This window comes from Pseudorasbora parva, chromosome 19 (genome assembly GCF_024679245.1).
Source record: "Pseudorasbora parva isolate DD20220531a chromosome 19, ASM2467924v1, whole genome shotgun sequence".
Lineage (NCBI taxonomy): Eukaryota > Metazoa > Chordata > Actinopteri > Cypriniformes > Gobionidae > Pseudorasbora > Pseudorasbora parva.
This window is the reverse complement of record NC_090190.1, coordinates 15,597,334-15,616,492: the sequence shown is the minus strand read 5'-3', so window position 1 is coordinate 15,616,492 and position 19,159 is coordinate 15,597,334. Positions and strand designations below refer to the sequence as shown.

Genomic DNA, 19,159 nt, shown 5'->3' with positions numbered 1-19,159 from the left:
CAGGGTTTCTACTGATAGAAAGCCATATGCTAATCGCTAAAGTAACCCTTTTTTGTAGAAACTGTTTGTTCCTCAGGATACTTTGAGAAGTGTAATCTAGCTCTGCTCTTATAAAGGTAATGACAAAAGAGGGTCAGTGGTTTTCTGACTGGTCAGAGGTGCCAAAAAGTCGACACACCCAGATCAGACCCACCATGTTTCCACCAACAGACCCAGAGAAGCTGGCTAATATGAGACTGGAGAGATGGCAAGTTTCTTTTGATCATAATATGTCTATGTAATATCTCTGTCTATAACACTTAACCATTTCTTTCTTTACAAGCAGCTGGGGCTGTAGTGTGTTTTATTAAAACTCTCCACCAGGTGGTAGTATATTACCACAGTACTAGATGAGCAAAAGCAACATTGAGTAAACATTCACTGGGTGCATGAACCAAATTCACACAGATTTTTAGTTGTAACAGTGTTATGGTGCTTTGATTTGTTTTTTTTCAGTATGAGAATACTGCCCCATCACCAGAACACTGGTGGTTTTTTTGTGGCTGTGTTAGTGAAGAAGGCGCCCATGCCATGGAACCGCCGTTACCCAAAGGTATTAGAAAATGCAGACTTATTTCATTATACTAAATGAAAATGAAGCATTGAAGGTATATGGGGAGTACATTTATTTCTTTAAGCAATAGCAAGCTAGCTTTGATTACTGTTTTACTAACAAGCCCATTTACTTGGATAAATCCATATTGGATAAAGTGTTAATATGTTGTAAATGTACATAAATACCATTGTCTCTGTCCTTTCTTTGTCTGTGTTTCTGTAGCTTCGTAATAAGGATGTGAACGCTTCCAGTGATGTCTCTCCCACAGAGGAGCTGCAGATGGGGGCGTCTCCTGCTGAGGTTTCTCCAGTAGACGGCTCAGCCACTGACACCCCTGTTGAAGCAGTAGAGGACGAGACACCTGCAGAGGAAAACCCTTCTGTCCCAGATACCCCTGACCCTTCAGAGGTCAAGAAAGAAAATGTCTGTGGGTGAGTGTCCTCAGCCAGGTGTATATGTGGGCATACTCCTGTACCCCATCCAGTCACCCTATTGTTCTCTCTGCTGTTAGTCCATTCATTGTTTTGCTCTTTGTGTGCTGTGCATTTTATGATGCACCAATGGAGACATTTTTACCCATGATAATAAATTAATTCTAAAGTTGTTAACTCTTCATAAAGCAGTTTACTTTTTTGTATGGCTGTTGATTTAATGCGTTGATTTAACAAGTTAGTTGTGGGGAAAATAATGTATTAAAATGTATTGCTGTTTTTATACAAAATTATGCACATCATTTTTTGATTTCATGTGCTCTCGTAATCTTCAATCAAAATAACTTCCCCTTCCTCTTGTAACGACATCTCTTTTTCTTTGATGACGTGTTTACTGGCACGAGGGCGAGACACCCCTGTCACTCACCCACCCTACTTTTTTTTTTCTTCTTGTTTAAGAAGCTGCTTTACTTTGAAATACGTCACAATAGGGAAGAACAAAACAATCCCAACTTTTAAATGGCTCCTTGTTGGGAAAATAAATAGCAGTGTGGTTATGTGACCACATGTAGATGCCTACATCATTGCATAATCTGTTTCACATACTAGGTAGGCATAATAGTAGACTTGCAGAAACTATGTAGTTTTCTTTGATAGGAAGTTTTCCATTCCGAACAGCCATATTCAGGCTTTACTTGTAGATGAGTTCAGTGCCCCCTGGTGGACAGTGTTCTGCACTTACTGTGCTTCCCATTGACATGAAGTGTTCTGTCTGTTCCAGCCCCCCTCCTCCTAAGAAGATGAAACTCTTTGGCTTCAAAGAGGATCCTTTTGTGTTTCTGACAGCGGATGACCCCATCTTTCCTCCCATCCAGTGAGTGCCTCTCCTCTCCATTTACAAAACTGCTCAACACAAATACGTTTTTTACAAACGCTCTCATATCTTGCTTTTTTTTTATTATGCAGTCTGATGCCACTGTGGGTTTGCCATGCCTGAAAATATAGACTCTGAGTAGGCTGGAGCTTTGTTTATGCGTGTAAAAATATAAGTGATCTATTATTACACTATTCATCCTATGTGACCAATCACATGAATGGATGATGTGATCATTATCATTCAGTCATTGTGACTCCATCTTTTGTTTGTGATGAATTTTATTTATTTTCTCACACAGATGCACAGTGCCACAGCGCTGGCAACCCGCCATTTTGACTTGTGGGAGACAACGCCTCTGCTCCATATGTCGCAGCGTGTTCAGCGCTGTGCGCATATGTGCAGTTTTTTTCCCCCTCTGTTTAACCATCATTAATTTTATCCTGTGATATTTCTTTGTCTGCTCCAGAGCTTTCTACGACCTGTCTCCAGATTTCCCCAAGTTTAATGTGTTGACTCGAACCCATGAAGGAAAGAAGAGGCACCTATACATGGTGTCTAAAGAGCTCCGCAATGTTCTTCTCAACAACAGTGAGAGAATGAAGGCAAGAACACAGACACACACACACACACACACTTTCAGTCTGAGGGTCCTTCATCAGTGCTAGTGATTGAGGATGGCGTATAGGCAGATGGGGACAGCAGCCTCGCTATGATCTCATCTCTATCTGTGCTCTAGTGCCTTCACATTCATCAAGTATGAAACAACCATCTGCTGCTAATGTAAACAGACATCACTGGAGTAACGTTAGAACAAAGAACCACACTGTAAACAAACACCTCATTCTTTGTTGTATTATTTGGGTTTTGAGGAATTAACATGTTTAATATGGTGTTTGGCTCTAGCATCTTTCCATCTCTATCTAGCTCTAAAATTATTTAATATTAATATTTATGTTTCTATTATATGTTAAAGGGGTGGTTGCATGCGATTTTTCACTTTTGTGTAATGTTGCTGCTTGAGCATAAACAGCATCTGCAAAGTTACAGCACTGAAAGTTCAATACAAACGGAGATATTGTCTTATAAAGTTATGGCAGTTTGTTGCCTACAAAAACGCCTGGGTTGGTGTCATTATAAACCCTTGCTAGTCACCGCACATCTGACTTTTGCCCATAATGGTAAGGGGTGTGGTGTTTCCGGACAACCTGTGCTTGGCACTTCAGCCAATAAAAATACATAAAACTACATTTGGCCATCTAACCAATCTAAGACCATTGCGTTTTTCGGCGGGATAGGCTTCATAGAAGCAGAAAGCAAACGAGCCGTTCAATCGACAGTGGAGACCGCAGTGTGGAATACTGGTAAAATATAAGAAAAATACAGCGTTTAAAAAAAAAAAGACGTATTAAAGGGTTAGTTCACCCAAAAATTAAATTTATGTCATTAATGACTCACCCTAATGTCGTTCCACACCCGTAAGACCTCCGTTCCTATTGTCTCCCAAAAGAAAGAATCGACTCTGATCCCCCTGAAAGAGTCACCTGTTGTTCGAGTTGCTTCTCAAATCTTGGGATTCGCAAAACGCTTGCTCTTTAAAGATGGGTCAGTACCCAGTTTATTTAGACCAGCTTGTTGCACTTGTTGTCACTACAATGGGTTTCCGTTAATTGCAGGGTTCCGTGTGTCCTTTTGACTTAAATTCACTTTTCATAATTTTAAGGCCTTAAATAGGCTTACATTTTTCAAATGGTGTAAAAAATGTCTTAATTTTAGTTTTAATAGGTCTTAAAGGTCCCATTCTTTGTGTGTTTTCGAAGCTTTGATTATGTTTACAGTGTGCAATATAACATGAGTTCATGTTTCGCGTGTAAAAAAACACAGTATTTTTCACACAATTTACTTATCTGTACAGCGCTTTCCTCTGTCCTAAAAACGGCCTGATGATTTCCTTGTTCTATGAAGTCCCTCCTTCATAAATACGTAACGAGTTCTGATTGAGCCAGCGCTTCCCATGTTAAAGCAGCGCTTCCTGTGATTGGACAGCAGCATAGCGCACTTTGCCCAGAAAGGTCCTGCCTCTTACCATAAAGGGGAGCTGCAAGTGCTGAATGCGCGCTCTTCTCCATGTGGGAGAGCAACAAGACCACGCCCCCTTTTTTGCGTGTTCTTGTTGGCGAAGGGTTAGTCAACAAACGGTTCTAGTGACGTCATTACATCCCTGCACTTCCTGCTGTAGTCCAAACCGGCCGTTCACTGTAGGCTTTGAAAAGGAACTTCTGTTAAATAATATCTCACTTGGCATTGAACTATAAGCTTTGTAATTTTACAGGTATTATATATGCTCTAACAGCAACATTACACACTAACTAAAGTTTGAAAGATGGAATCGCGAAGAACGGGACCTTTAAATTAAGGAAAGATCAGGTGTATTCCCCCTGCGGACTGATGAGGGGGATGTGATCAAAACCTGGAGTGGAGAGACAGCATGTTCCTCTCTCCACTCTAAGCATTCTGTAATCACTCCGCTCAGGATCCACTCCGGCTTTTCCATTCCCCCTCACGGAAAAACTGCTCCGTGTTCACTCAATTTTAAAAGTTACTGTAATATGTTTCTTTTTTTATATCATGACATCTAAGCACATTTATAATACTAACGGTTTGGAAAGAATTCTGCCTGTTTAATAAATAGAATTCTACATGTTTAATAAATAGAATTACACAATGTCCAAATGTATACCTGAAGTGTTTGCATCTCCCTTTAATTTTCTGACTCTAGTTTTGGAGAAGTTCGTTTCAGGCTACGGCTGAAGTAGAACTATATTTCAGCTAGCATGGACACGCTTATAATGCAGGAAGGCTCCGCCAGTGTATTGGAGATCGATAAAAGTGTAAAAAATAAATGGAGATGGTCTTGGCTTAGTGAAATGAGGGAGAATTGTATAGCGAACGCAATGCAAGTTAACATTGACTCAAGCGGCAACCTCCCCCAATTTCTGTTGAAGCCAACATGGAAGTAACTTAAACTGCAATTCCTCGACTGACCACTAGAGACAGGCTCTGGAAGGGAGAAGAATCTCATTGAGCCCCATGTTAAAATGCCCAACTTAACAGCATAATAAAAACAGTTTATAGCCTGGTACAAATTGTAGTTTTGGTCTATACGGCAAATCTTGCCCTTCATGACAACTGTGAGGGGGATGATTTTTTTTTTTTATAACTCATTCGTTTACATTATATAAAACCTTAAAGTTCTGCATAATTAAAGGGATAGTTCACTTTAAAATTAAAATTTTCATCCTTTACTCACCCTCAAATTGTTTCAAACCTGTATGAATTTCTTTCTTCAGCTGAACATAAGGGAAGATTTTTTTGAAGAATGTCATTAACCAAACAGTTAACATCACTTCACCTCAGCTCCGCCCACATCCCTCCTCTTTGCCCATTTTCTGTTATCCGGGAATGACGTGCGTTGACACGCTGACAAGATGGCAATGGCCAGCTCGCCCCTACTTTAAGCTTCAGAGCAGCTCTTCAGAATCCTATGGGTGATGTCGCGGACACTACGTCCATATTTTTTTACTGTCTATGCTTTTACCTCAATACCAAAACTACATCTGGGAAATAATTGGACTCAACATGTTGTTTTGAGTTGAAATCTCACTTACTTGAAATTAATGTGAAGCTTCCGCAAAGAAAAGTTTGCAGCAATTCATTGTACACTTATTACACAGATTTCTTTCTTTCTTTTTTTAAACAAATCATTACGGGGTCAATCATATATTGAATTGAGATAAATGTTTTAAGTCTTATCTGTATATAAAGCCATTTTGTACAGCATGCAAAACAATCGTCCAGACAAGATGATCACAACAATATTACAGTAGTATTAACTCTTTCCCCGCCAGCGTAAAAAAAAAAAAAAAAAAAAAAAAAAGGTGCCAGTCACCACCAGGGTTTTTGACCATTTTCACTCAAATTTAATAGCCCATAGAATATTTTGTTTTATGAATATCTGAGCATGCAATATATAAAAAGAAAGAGCTGGCCCTCTTTTTATTTAAAAAAAAAAAAAAAAAAGTATTGTATTCTAGCTTCATGCATACCTGTATTCAAGGGTTGTTAAAAAAAAGGAAAGTTTCATTATAAAAAGCAACATTTTGAACAAAAATCTGTTAAATCCACGTTTTTATGAAATACTTCATCTGTGTTTGATCATTGCTCTGAATCTGATCTGGATGGAGTAGATCGAGTCCATCAACACCCCTAATGCTTGCACAGTCCTGTAGCTCATCCTGGGTCTACGTTTCGTTCACTAACATTAGATGGTTTTGATTTATATGCTGTTAAATGTTGATCACGTAATTTTGCATATGCATCTGCTTGCTTACGATTGCTTGTTTTACTGCATCTTCCTCGTGTGCGTTTTGATCAGGAGATTATGTACTCATTCAGATGCGTAATAGCGCCCCCTAGCATATAACATTGAAAACACGGAAACCCGGTAAATTCTGTGTTTGGCAGGGAAAGAGTTAATAATGATAATAATAATTATAATAATAAAACAATAAAATGCTGTTGTAAATACATAGTTTTTACATTTTCTGTTTTTCTACAGGTTATAAACACAGGAGTGAAGGTCTGGTCCAGAAATACTGATGGAGAACAGTTTGGTTGTGCTTTCAGACTGGCCCAGGAGGTTTGTGTGTTAAAAAATAGTTTGATGTAAATGTCTCATGTAATAGTTTGAATCACTAATTGTGTACAACCAAATTTATTGGAAATGTTATGCATTGATACATGTGATACCTGTTGTCTAGTAATGTTTCATCATGAAAAAGATCTTTTAAAATCAATGAATTTTAAAAGTGAAGAAGCAGCAATCTAATCCCAAAGATATTTTAGCAAGATATAATGAGTGTATTTCACATGCAATTTGAACCAAAAAGGCTTTGGAAATGAAGTCGTACAGCAGTAATCTGTCTATAATTAAAGCAACACTCTGATGTCTCAGATGTTTTTTGCTCAAAAACTAGGTTCAGTGGTCTATAGGGAAACAAGTTAATCTCAACATGCCGTTAATAACCTCAGCTTGCCTTTCTGTCTGCTCTAGAGGGAACTTCCATTACCATTTTTCACAACAGCATATTGATTTTTAACTAGAAGAAGATCTGTTATGTGAATTTGTATATGTGTATTTATTCTATCTTCCCATAGATGAAGAAATGGATTAAAATGTCTGCTGCTTTCCAGGGCTGAGTTAATGGGAAAGAGAAGCATTTTGAATTAGACTTAATCATCCTGAGGTTACATGCCTTTCTCAGGGCTGGAAAGGCTATGTGTGTGAGTGAATGAGAAGGAAACTTCAATCCTTGACTCTATACTGATGTCTTTCTCCAGGGTATTTACACACTGTGCCCCTACATCAGAGCCCGGATCATCAACATCATCGTGGAGGATGTGAAAGTTCTTCTCACTCAGGAAAACCCTTTCCTCAGTAAACTTGGAGATGAGGCTCACAGTCAGGCCAAGAAACTTGGTCAGTGCCATTTATGAATTCTTGGCCATGTTAAAATCTAAAGGTTTGCAGTTTTGAATGTTGAAAAGATGAGTGAACTTTAATTCATTGTTATTGTAACAGACATTAGCACTAATTAGAAATATAACATTTTAATTGAGACATTTGCTACGTTAAAGTTAGCATTATAGCATTTTTATTTATTTTGGTTACGAAATTAAAATGCAAATACACGTCATATATTAGTCATGTATTTCGGTGTCATAGTTGTTGCTGTAGTTGCTTGACAATTTTACTTATGAGAGGTCTTAAATTTTAGATGACACTTGACTTGGTTTTACTTTGGTAAAGGATTTAGATATGTATATCTAATTAGAGTACATATTTTTTATATTCTTTCTTTGTGGATTTGCTTGTTCACATTAAATTTGCGGCATTTGTATATAACAGCGTATTGCTTATCTTACTTGATCCTGCACGTGAAAGGGAGATAGAAGAGTGGGTAAATGTCAGTTCAATTCAAGAGGAGAACACATCTTTACAATTTTCTGGGTCTTAAAAAAAACTGCGTTTGTGATTTATATGTCCTTCTTTCATGCATTTGAATCTGCTCTAAGTTTGCGTTTTTGTCACCTATCACACATGCACACTTCAGTAAGCCGACAGAAAGCAGGTTAATGCGTTTTCATGCAGTGCACAATCAGGGTAAGAAGCAAAAAGCTACTTGTCCTGACCGGTTTATACTTATGCCTTTTAATGACCTTACTCCGATAAAAGAAAACGGGTTAACGTGTTTACATGACCATGTTCATTGTCGGCTTATTAGGCATAATCGGCTTAAGAACGTGCATGTAAACACACCCAATGATTCAGTGAACAAATAAAAAAAGACAGTCACTTGCTTCGTTCTTAAACGAATCAGCCATTTGAGCAAATTAGTTGAATGAATGACTACCTCATTAAGACCACCACCTACAAGTAGTACTCGTTTTAGTTTCATATTTAAAGTACCTTTAATAAAAAAAAAACTAATGGGAAATTTCTTTTGTAAATATATTGGATTAATTGAATTGTAAATGCAGTATTAATTCCACTTCTGATGCCACTTCTGTGTCACCTCTGCAATGCAAAATGGATTTAGTTGATAATGATTTAATTTAATTGATAACAACTCTATATTTTGTAATCATTCTAATTGACATAAAAGGTGATGCATACGTCTAATAAGTTTAGAAAATATGCCCATAGGTAAAAATGCCATTGAAATTCAAATTAAGGTGACAAATATTGCCTATAAAAATAAAGTAAACTTCTGTCACTGCTGTAAACTGACCACTGCATAGAATTTTTAGAATATGAATGTCTTTGTGAGTCAGCAGTCCAGAACAGGCCTGAACCAGCCATGGTACCAGCACAAAAAAACTCAGCAAATATCATCTAATTGTTATCAACAACACTTTGAAAATATCAAGATAATTTTGTCAATTATGCACACCCCTAATGTACACTATTCATTTTTATATCCTCAGGTCTTATAAGGGTCTTTAAAAGCCTTACATTTGACTTTAAAAAGTGTGCAGCAACCCTGGTAACAAATAATACAAATTCCTGTTGTTCTCTCCTTCTCCAGAAATGGGCAGCATTGTTTTACGATACTTACCAGATCCAAAGTAAGTACTTCTGTTCTTAATCTATATTATTAACATACTTTTTTTCCTTTTGTGCAGAGGGTAGCAATAAGTTCTGATCTTGTCTGCCTCATTCTTCCATATGACAGACCATAGCTCGGTTTCAAAACAAAGTGAACTACCTCACTGTGCTACCTACGTTGGCAGCTAGCTTCTAAGCCAACATTCTAACCAAAATGTAACTTATACGTGACTGGTTCGGAAAACAAAGCAGCTCTCAATAGATTTTGATGTTAGCATGTTTCTAAGCTAACAGCACAGTATTATTAGAGATCTCTAAACAAAACTATTTTAAATGCATTTCACACATGTTGAGTGAAAAAAAAGATTCTTAATGGAAAGGGATTAATATGCAAAGTCTATCCACCTTCTTTTTAATGTAAGAGTGGGCATGGCCAAGTGTAAATTTAATGCGTCTGGGTTCCAGTGTAATCTGCTCCCAGTTATTTTTAGCTATGCAATACAGCTCATTACGCTGCTTTTTATTGCAAACTGGTATTTCTTACCATATTTTAATTTATTATTGTAAATATAAACACTAATTTATAATGGAAATAGTTTTACTGTTTACTGCACTTTAATTTTCTAGTTAATTACCAATAGCAGATAACGAATTTCATGTATTTCACATTGACAAAAATAGCTTACTTCCATGATATAAATAAGGTGTATAGATTTTTACCAAAATTAGATTTTAGGAAGCAACTTAATTTCCGGATAAAGAAAAGATTTTATTATTTAGAGCGTCTGCATCAACTGAAGTCTTAAAGGGGTGATGAATTGAGAAATCAACTTTCCCATGAGCTTTTGATATATAAAAGGTTATGGTAATATAAGAATATCCTGTAAGCTAAACTTAATTTTTAGTCAAAGAAAAGCTTTTATAGACACAAGGCCCAGAAAACGATCATGTCCGCATCTTAACGTCATTGCGTGACAAACACTGCCTCTACAGAATAATACGCACGTCTAATTCAGTAGCCCCACCCACTGACTCATGGAGCTGTTAGGATCGCCTTAGCCAGCACCAATAAACATGTCGAAGAAGATAGCAAGATATTGATCATGGTTGTGGAAGAACACAGATGCTGCATAATCTTCCTTCGGATCATAATATTAGGAATGTGTGATACTTAATTTATCTTTAATGAAGTTCCAGCTGACGTGGGGAAGACCGTACGTGTGTTCACTTCATTTCACTGCGGAATCATTTGTAAACAAGTCTCAGGTGGAACTGGATTTGCCGACATATTGAGATTAAAACAGTGCTGTGCCTTCTATATTGGATCCGACACTAATGGTGCAACACACTTATGTGAGTAAAACGTATTTTTAATATGTAACAGAAGTCCTGGGGCTATGTGTTTTCCAATCGGGCTACCAAAATGTACACCTGCCAAAACGAATCTCAAATAGTGAAATTATATTTCTGTGTGTGTGTGTGTGTGTGTGTGTGTGTGTGTGTGTGTGTGTGTGTGTGTGTGTGTGTGTGTGTGTGTGTGTGTGTGCGGGGTTCACGCTTATATCCACCGCTCGGGCAGGCCAAGTAATATTCCAATCAATCGCGGGTGGATGTGAAATAAATCATTGTGTTTGTTAGCTAAAGATGTTTACGAGCCCTGTGATCGAGAGATTTATTCCCGTTGCCGCTTTCAGAACAATCCCTCCCTCATGTGAACTGACAGGGGAGCAGAAGCTCATTAAATATGCAAATCCTATCCAATCCTAGCCTTAGGCATTTACTTCCAAGTCTCCAGTGCGGCATGCCCATCACAACTGAGCATTAGTTGACCTCAGACAACAGTATAATAATAAAAAAAAAACAGTTCATGACACCTTTAAAATGCTTTCTAGGTAGACAGTTCCCTAGGTGGGAAGGAGCTGTCTGTTGTAAGTACACAGAGGGCTCTGCAATGGCATTCCCACAATTCATCAGAGAGTCAGGAGACAAATGAATGGAGATTGAGCGCTTTGTAGCTATTACGCCCCTTGTCTGATAATTAAAGGGCTCGAACTCATGCACCCGGCTTCCTCTTCACAGATAAATAGCTCTTCATTGTCTCTCTCAGCAGAAAGCTCATTGTTTGGCCCACCAGACAGTCATGTTTCACGTTGATGGCCCTTACTGTGTAGAAAACTATTCAATCCAGCTGGAAAGTGTGTCCTATTTCTTTCTCGCTCTCTCTCGCTTGCTCCCCCCCCACCCCTTCTATTTATGTCTCACACACACAAACACACCCAGCATTTTAATCAGTAGATCTAATCTGCAACCAGCCCCTAATGATCTAACTCGCAGCACATGCACATGTGAGACATGCAGCAGCTATTGAAATATACCTGACCAATTGTGGGAGCTTAAATATTGGACATTATTCTAAAATAAATACATGCTGCAAAACCTCATTCATTTAGATATATTTATATAAATATTTATTTTTTAATTAAATTTTTTTTGTGGATAATATTAAGTATTAGGTATATTTTTGTTTGATCATTTTAAATAAAATTAGTTTCATTTGATATTTTTATTTAGATATTTATTTGATGTGTTCAATGTTATCTAGCCACTGTATATAATTAATTTATTAAATTAATGTACATTCTGTTTTGTATGTTGGACAAAAATACCATATTATAGACGGTTATTCCACTGAAAATTAATTAGATTAATTTAATTAATTCATCGGATACTGGCAAATTGGGCCTAATTTATCAATCTAAAGTAGAAACGAGTGCAGAAATCATCTTACGACGGGGTTCGCGTGTAATTTCATGAAACATTCGTATGCTGCCAATCCCATCGTATGAATAAATGTACTTTTGATATGGCAGCTGAAAACATTCTTTTATTAAATATCACACCCCTAAAAATTCACGATTTAGAAGCCTTGTCCTGAGTTTGCGACATGGAGAAGTTTAACCCGGACAAGAAGTAGTAATCTCATGAAAGAAAAGTTAATCTTACTCCAAAAACCCTTTTAACCTCTTAATTGCAAACAATTACATTCATTTATATTCATATGTATATTAAATACCAGCCATTCATTATAAACCAAAATGAATAGATTTAAAGGGGTGATGAATTGATGAATCAACTTTCCCTTGAGCTTTTAATATATACTAGGGGTGTAACGATACGCGTATTCGTATTGAACCGTTCGGTACGAGGCTTTCGGTTCGGTACGCGGTACGCATTATGTACCGAACGGTTCTTGGACTAATTAATTAGATTTGGAAAATAAAAAAGTGTGTGAAATATAATAATATGCGTTCAACAAGGTAGCCCAATAACCAAAACGACATAACAGCCAATGCCCCTGACACCGCCGAAGTGAAAGAAAAAAAAAACACCAAATGTGTTTTAGGCTGCTCAGTCAGGTGCTCGCTTACTCAGTAGGCTACGCACTGAATGCTCGTGGCAAAATGGCTATTGCGTTTAACAAACCAGAAATACGTAGACGATCCTCCAATAACCAACTGGTCTGGTGTTTGGGTGAACTTTGGATTCTTTGTAAGCTTTGATGGTGTTGGCAAGAGTGATGGATTCAAAAACAACGGTTTGTCGCATTTGCTGATGGTACAGCAGCGGTAATTATTCATGTCATGTCAATCAACTCATTTACGCCGACAACAAGACGATAAAAAGAAGAAACAGCCACAAACTATCCCACAAACTATCCCCGCAGCATTTAGACCGACATTTCCAACTTATTCAAATGGCAAAAGACATCACCGCGGCGAGTGGTCCATTTATAGCCGCGGATATGAGACCTAACGCCCGTTTCACACATACTCCGTCTGCAGTGCGTGTGCGGTGCGTATTTTTTCCCGTACCCATGTTAACGGATTACAGTTTTCACACTGCACGCGGATGCGGTCCGTCAGTCCGTTCCAGGAGCGTTGCGTCTGCAGCAGTGCACGGATCGTTTTCGTACCGAGTCTATTTTTTGCTGCGCTGCACTGCTGCATTAAAGTGATAGAACATTGTTCGCATTAAAATAAACATGTACTGACGCGAAAATCTAGTAATTTCACCACAGATGCATATCATTTAAAATATACTCTTGTTTCAAAGTCAACACATGGCTTTTTTTCTCTCAAGTAAAGCAACAAAACGACACCTTACCTGGCATTTTGGTTTAAAAAAAAGTGCCATAATGGAGAGCACTCGTACTTTCTTGGAGGTGAAAAGCAAAGTTCTTTTTGACCTGCAGGATTTCTTTTAAAAGGGTGTAAAAACGAAAGATAAGACGAGAGTCGGCTGTTTTTGTATAGACTATTGTAAGTTTCTAATTTAAAATGTTTGTGATTTAAGGCTATAAACTATGTTTAAATGTTTTGCCACTTGTGTGAGCTAAATCTTAAGTATATAAATATGAATAAATGAATTTAATAAAATGTTGTTTAAATGTAGTAGGCTACGTAACCTGACTTCTATTAAAGAGTAAACAAAGATAATTGGAATTCTGACGAGGCATGTTCAGTAAAAACGTTTGGATTTTAAATAAAAAATAATGAATAAATGCTGTGTTTGTGATATGCAACAGCGGATCAGTTGCGGACTGCAAACGCAGCATATGTGGAAGCACAACAGGGCGTGGGGCTCCTGCAACGCACACGCAACGCAACACGCACCACACACCCTAATGTAAAGAGCTAATGTCTTATTCCTGTAACTACACAGAAGATGGGTAAAGTATAGCTCCATCATTGTTCAATGTAAAAAAAAAAATTATAATAAAAAAATTATAAAAAAAGGTAATTTATCTGCCATTTTTTTCTTTTTGCTGTATCTAAAACGTACCGAACCGAACCGTGACACCAGTGTATCGTATCGAACCGAACCGTGAATTTTGTGAACCGTTACACCCCTAATATATACCGTGCCTTGCGAAAGTATTCGGCCCCCTTGAACTTTGCTACCTTTTGCCACATTTCAGGCTTCAAACATAATGATATGAAACTGCAATTTTTTGTGAAGAATCAACAATTGGGACACAATCATGAAATCATCAAATCATCAAAGACTGAAAAATTGGGCGTGCAAAATTAATAAAAAGAAATCAAAATTAATAAAAATTATTATAATTTCCGAATGACATGCAAAATTTGCTTTCATCCGAAAAAAGTACATTGGACCACTGAGCAACAGTCCAGTAGCCTAGAAATCTAGACGCACCCTAGCGGCAGCAAATTTAATCTGCCCGCAAGTGTCGTCTAGGAACTCTCAATACCCTTCTGAGCTGTATTCCTCACAATCTGGACGGGCCAATCACATCATGTATAGAGTCGGCGGGCGGGGCCATAATGATGACGGCCGAGTTGCGTTTGCGTGCTTCTAGTAAACACAGAAACTGGCGAACGGCGGTCTTTCGATTCAGCTCTGACCGCGACTCTGGAAGACTTGGAGTTAAGCTTTTCTCTGAGAAAAGAACAAAGAACGGCACTGAAGTCATTCTTAAAAAGGGAAGATGTGTTCGGAGTTTAGCCGACCGGATACGGCGAATGTTTAATCAGTCAACAAGCTCTTTCACCTTTGTTGCTCTGGTTGGTGTAGCTCTATCCTATCGCGTGCAGAGGGAGTTTGAAAGACAACCGTTTATCCCGCCCCTCGGATTGAGCCCTGTCTATGGTGAGTTTCCAGACCAAACATCTTGATGTGGGTCTGGCTTGTCAGGCTAACAGTCCAGTGCTGCTTTTCTGTAGCCCAAAAGTGGCTTGACCTGGGGAATGCGGCACCTGTAGCCCATTTCCGACAGGTCGATGAGAAATAAAACATTGTATTTGTTTGATAAAGACGTTTACGAGCCCTGTGATCGAGAAAATCATTCCATTTGCCGCTTCTCCCTCAATCTCTCCTCTCCCTGAACTGACAGGGGAGATGAAGCTCATTAAATATGCAAATCTTATCCAATCCTATCTGTGGGCGTTTACTTCCAAGTCTCCAGTGCGGCACGCCCATTAAAACCCAGCGTTTTGGAGAGAGCCTCAAAACCAGTGTAGAAAATAGCCTATTACTTATTAGTTATGATGTTTTTGAATGCAAAAACCACACGAACATCATAAGTTGACCTCAGACAACAGTATAACATGTTTTAAAAAGCCAGTCCATGACACATTTAAAGCGAAAATTAAACTGTATTGTGCTAGTCCTTCATTTAGCAAGAATCCAAATATACTTCCATATTTGCCATGAAACGTTAAGCTGCTAAACTTTTATTTATTATGTAAAGAGTTTGTTCTTTACTTGTGTTCCAATATCCACATAAATCGCATTCTTCATGTGCAAAAAATGAGTTTGGTTGGGCATGCTGTTTTTTACAGCTGATTTGAGCATTGTAACTTTTGTTTGGTTGACTGCATTTTAGTTTGAATAGCTGAAATGTGAAGTTAACAACGTTAGACCTGATAGTTGTGTGTGCGTGTGAGAAGCGACTGCACGCACGATCAGTTAGATTAAATAAAATAAAGATGTAAAGGAAACGAATACAATGCATTAGTGTTACAAAAATGAGCATGTTAGTTTTTTTTCTTTTGTTAATGTTATTTCAGTTAAATATATTCCATGTTTTCCTATTTATTTTATTCATTTTATATAGGCCTAGTTCATTTTATTCTATTTTTCTCCATTCACAGAAAAGCTGCAGGTGTGTGATGTTATGCTGTATGAATCCTCATGTTCTGTTGTTTATGGTGCTTTTTGTGCTTTTTAAAGGGTTAGTTCACCCAAAAATGTAATTGATTTCATTAATGACTCACCCTAATGTTGCTCCACACCCGTAAGACCTCCGTTCATCTTCGGAACACAGTTTAAAGGGGGGTGAAACACTCAGTTTCAGTCAATCTCATGTCAATCTTGAGTACCTATAGAGTAGTATTGCATCCTTCATATCTCCGAAAAGTCTTTTGTTTTATTATACTTATAAAAGAAATATAGGCTGTACCGAGTCTTTCTGAGAAAAAAAAACGAACGGTTGGAGGCGTATCGAGTGGGTGGAGCTAAAGAATCACAAGTGCGCGCAGCTATTGCATGAGAGTGACTGAATGCTGTGACAATGACATCCTCAAGCATGGAGAAGAAAACGTTCCTCTAATAAACCATGGCTATCAATCAGATTCAACTAATACATATATGATCCAGCATCATATCCGAAGGCTGAAATAAATTGAACAGGAGAAACAGCAACAGCAGGATTTCCGTCTCTGTGGTATGTACTGTATTTAGTGGCCTGTCAACATTTGTGTGTGTTTACTCGTGGTTTATGATGACATGATTTGGATTGTATGCGACTAAACATTAGCAGTAGCAAGGAAAACAGTTTTGCACGTCAGACTAGTGTAACGTTATACATAGAACAACAATGGAGTAGCGCTGAATGAAGAAGCACGCTTTGAGAATGTCCCCTAGGTTTATGTTTGGGGTGGTTTTACAATAAACAAACTGACACCTATAGACAATGTTAAATAAAGAGCGGATGAGAAGACAATGCTAAATAATTTTTTATTGCTATTTTTGAACCAAAATGTATTTTCGATGCTTCAAGAGATTCTAATTAACGAACTGATGTCACGTATGGACTACTTTGATGATGTTTTTATTCCCTTTCTGGACGTGGACAATAAAGTGTGCATAGACTGCATATGCTCTGGGACTAAAATATAAAATGTCTTAAACTGTGTTCTGAAGATAATCGGAGGTCTTACGGGTGTGGAACGACATTAGGGTGAGTCATTAATGAAATCAATTTAATTTTGGGGTGAACTAACCCTTTAAGCTAGTTTATTTTGACATTCTAACCTTAATAGTTAATGGTCGACTAATGAGCTTTGGTTGTTAGTCAGGAAAGTAATTGAAATGATCAGAATTCTCTGCCAGATGTGCTGCTGTACACAGGTTCACACCATCTCAAAAACTTGCACGAGCTGAGACCTGACGTGAGACTTGATTATAGCCACCTCAAAAGTCCATATTGACAAATGCCAAGTTTTGCATGGAAACGGCTGTGTCGTACATTTGTTTCATAAATGAGGCCCTTTGTCTCCAACGGTTATTATAGATGATGATAAGCCAAGCCATATACAACTACAGAATTACTGTAAAGTCCGTGATTTTCGTTGTTAAGCACCACAAACAAGCAAACATAATGACAGAAATCAACACCTCTTTAAATATGCAGAGGGTGGCAATAAGTTTGTGCTCAGTCTTGCATAAAATGCCTTGGTCTGGCCTTTTCCCAGAAAGGCTCTAATTCGAACAAGATGATAATTGTGTGCGTACTATATGGTTCGTTAATGTTTGCTGCAGAGCATCATTGCTTGAGTTCCTTTTGTGCAATACAATGTCTAAATTAGCCCCACAGCATCAAGGGAATCTGAATACATCCTTTTATTTTCTCATTAATACGAGCCCCCATAAAGCACATACATTCCCATCAATGTGTGCACTTGTTCTTCCGTTTCATCACTGGGTGACTGGAGTGGAGAGCATCTCTGATGTCACTGTGATTAGCAGCGCGTGGCGTATTGGTGTTATCATCCTCTGTTGGCAGCGTGCTGCTGGCTCCCCATATGAAAACATGACTGCCTGTTCCAGCACAGCGAGCCTGATCATCTTTCACTCTCTCTTTCCATCCATCTGATCACAGACACTTTTAAAAGTGCCCCAACCGCTGCCGCCGTCACACTCCACGCCATTTCCTGGCGCTGTCAGCGCTGCAGCTGATCAATAATTTGCTCATTTTCCTTCCCCCCCCTCTTCTGCCTTGCCTTTTCTCATCCTCGCGTTTGTCACTCATTCTTTGGCTCTTTTCCCACTTGTATCAACTTTAACTTTTAATTTCTTCATCTCTCCAGGGATCATGATGCTCCTCAGTGTCCTATAGATTTGTGCGGCTGGAGGGGCAAAACTTCCATCAGGGCTTTCGTCCCACGTAACGAGCGTCTTCATTACCTCCGCATGGTGGGTGTGGAAGTCTTTCGTGACAAACAAGGCAAGAGAAGTGACGGTTCAACAGAAACCCTGGAAGGAAGCACAGAAGATGCTGAGGGCCTGAGCCAAGAGTCTGATCTTGTAGAACAGGAAGGTGCAGAAACGGAGCAAAACGTTTCAGAGTCCAACAGTAATGGCACAGAACCTGTTAGCAGCACTTGTGATGGGGCTAGGAGTTAGTTATCCAAGTATTCGGTATGGGTCCGAAGAAAAATGGATTTAGAAAAAATAATTCACTGTTTTTCCAGACTACACACGTTTACAGGAGTACCTTGTTGGATGACCTCTGAAACTGATTTGGAAACAGAATTATTTTATCAGAGCTTTTTTAAATATTAATTAAAGAATTTGTTGTTGCATATGTTTTTTTATTATCATTTATGTTTGTCTAGGAGACATTTAATGAAGTCACCTTTGTTAAACTGTCACTTTGCGTTTTATAGTGTTTAAGGGCTGCACACCAGATCAGTCCAACAGTGCATTTAGTTTTCACTTGTTGTACATTTACAAATTGTACATTATGCCAATTGATTCATTGTTATAATACTTGAAATAAACGGCATTTGTCAATATCTTAGTACAGTTTGGCACCTTTTTTTGAGTGATGTGTATATATGCCACATTTCAGTGTAATGACTAGATGTGCTAGCAGTATCAAACTCAGGCAGCCCATACTTGGAATTTGTCCTCTGCATTTAATTTCTCCAAGTCAGTGCATTAACATTAGGAGCAGTGAACACACACACACACACACACACACACACAGAGCAGTTGGTCTGGACCCCAGGGAGCGATTGGGGGTTAGGTGGCTTACTCAAGGGCACCTCAGTCGTTTCCTGCCGTTATTGAAAATCGAACCTGGGACCTTTGTTTCAAGTCTCAGGTGGCAGGTGGCCTAATGGTAAATGACAATAGGATGAATTTACGTAGTATACCCCAGATTACATTCATACTATATAGAAGTACTTTTTAACAGTTCGATCCTCATCAAATGTAATCTACTCAGGCGCTGTTTTTGTTTTTGTTTTTTTTGGCGGGCCACAGTCCTGCAGAGTTGAGCTCCA

The 19,159-nt window shown here is 38.4% G+C and overlaps 1 protein-coding gene across 1 annotated transcript in view; it reads left to right on the top strand.

The window, feature by feature from the left end:
- Positions 1-18,672, top strand: part of nsun2 (NOP2/Sun RNA methyltransferase 2) — a 30,718-nt gene extending 12,046 nt beyond the window's left edge. Inside the window, exons 11-19 of the mRNA XM_067424926.1 lie at positions 117-247; positions 496-592; positions 818-1,026; positions 1,808-1,900; positions 2,370-2,505; positions 6,519-6,599; positions 7,301-7,439; positions 9,049-9,088; positions 17,960-18,672. Of these exons, the coding sequence (XP_067281027.1) occupies positions 117-247; positions 496-592; positions 818-1,026; positions 1,808-1,900; positions 2,370-2,505; positions 6,519-6,599; positions 7,301-7,439; positions 9,049-9,088; positions 17,960-18,275 (1,242 nt within the window). The 3' untranslated portion in view covers positions 18,276-18,672. The remainder of the gene's footprint in view (positions 1-116; positions 248-495; positions 593-817; positions 1,027-1,807; positions 1,901-2,369; positions 2,506-6,518; positions 6,600-7,300; positions 7,440-9,048; positions 9,089-17,959) is intronic.
- Positions 18,673-19,159: the final 487 nt, after the last annotated feature.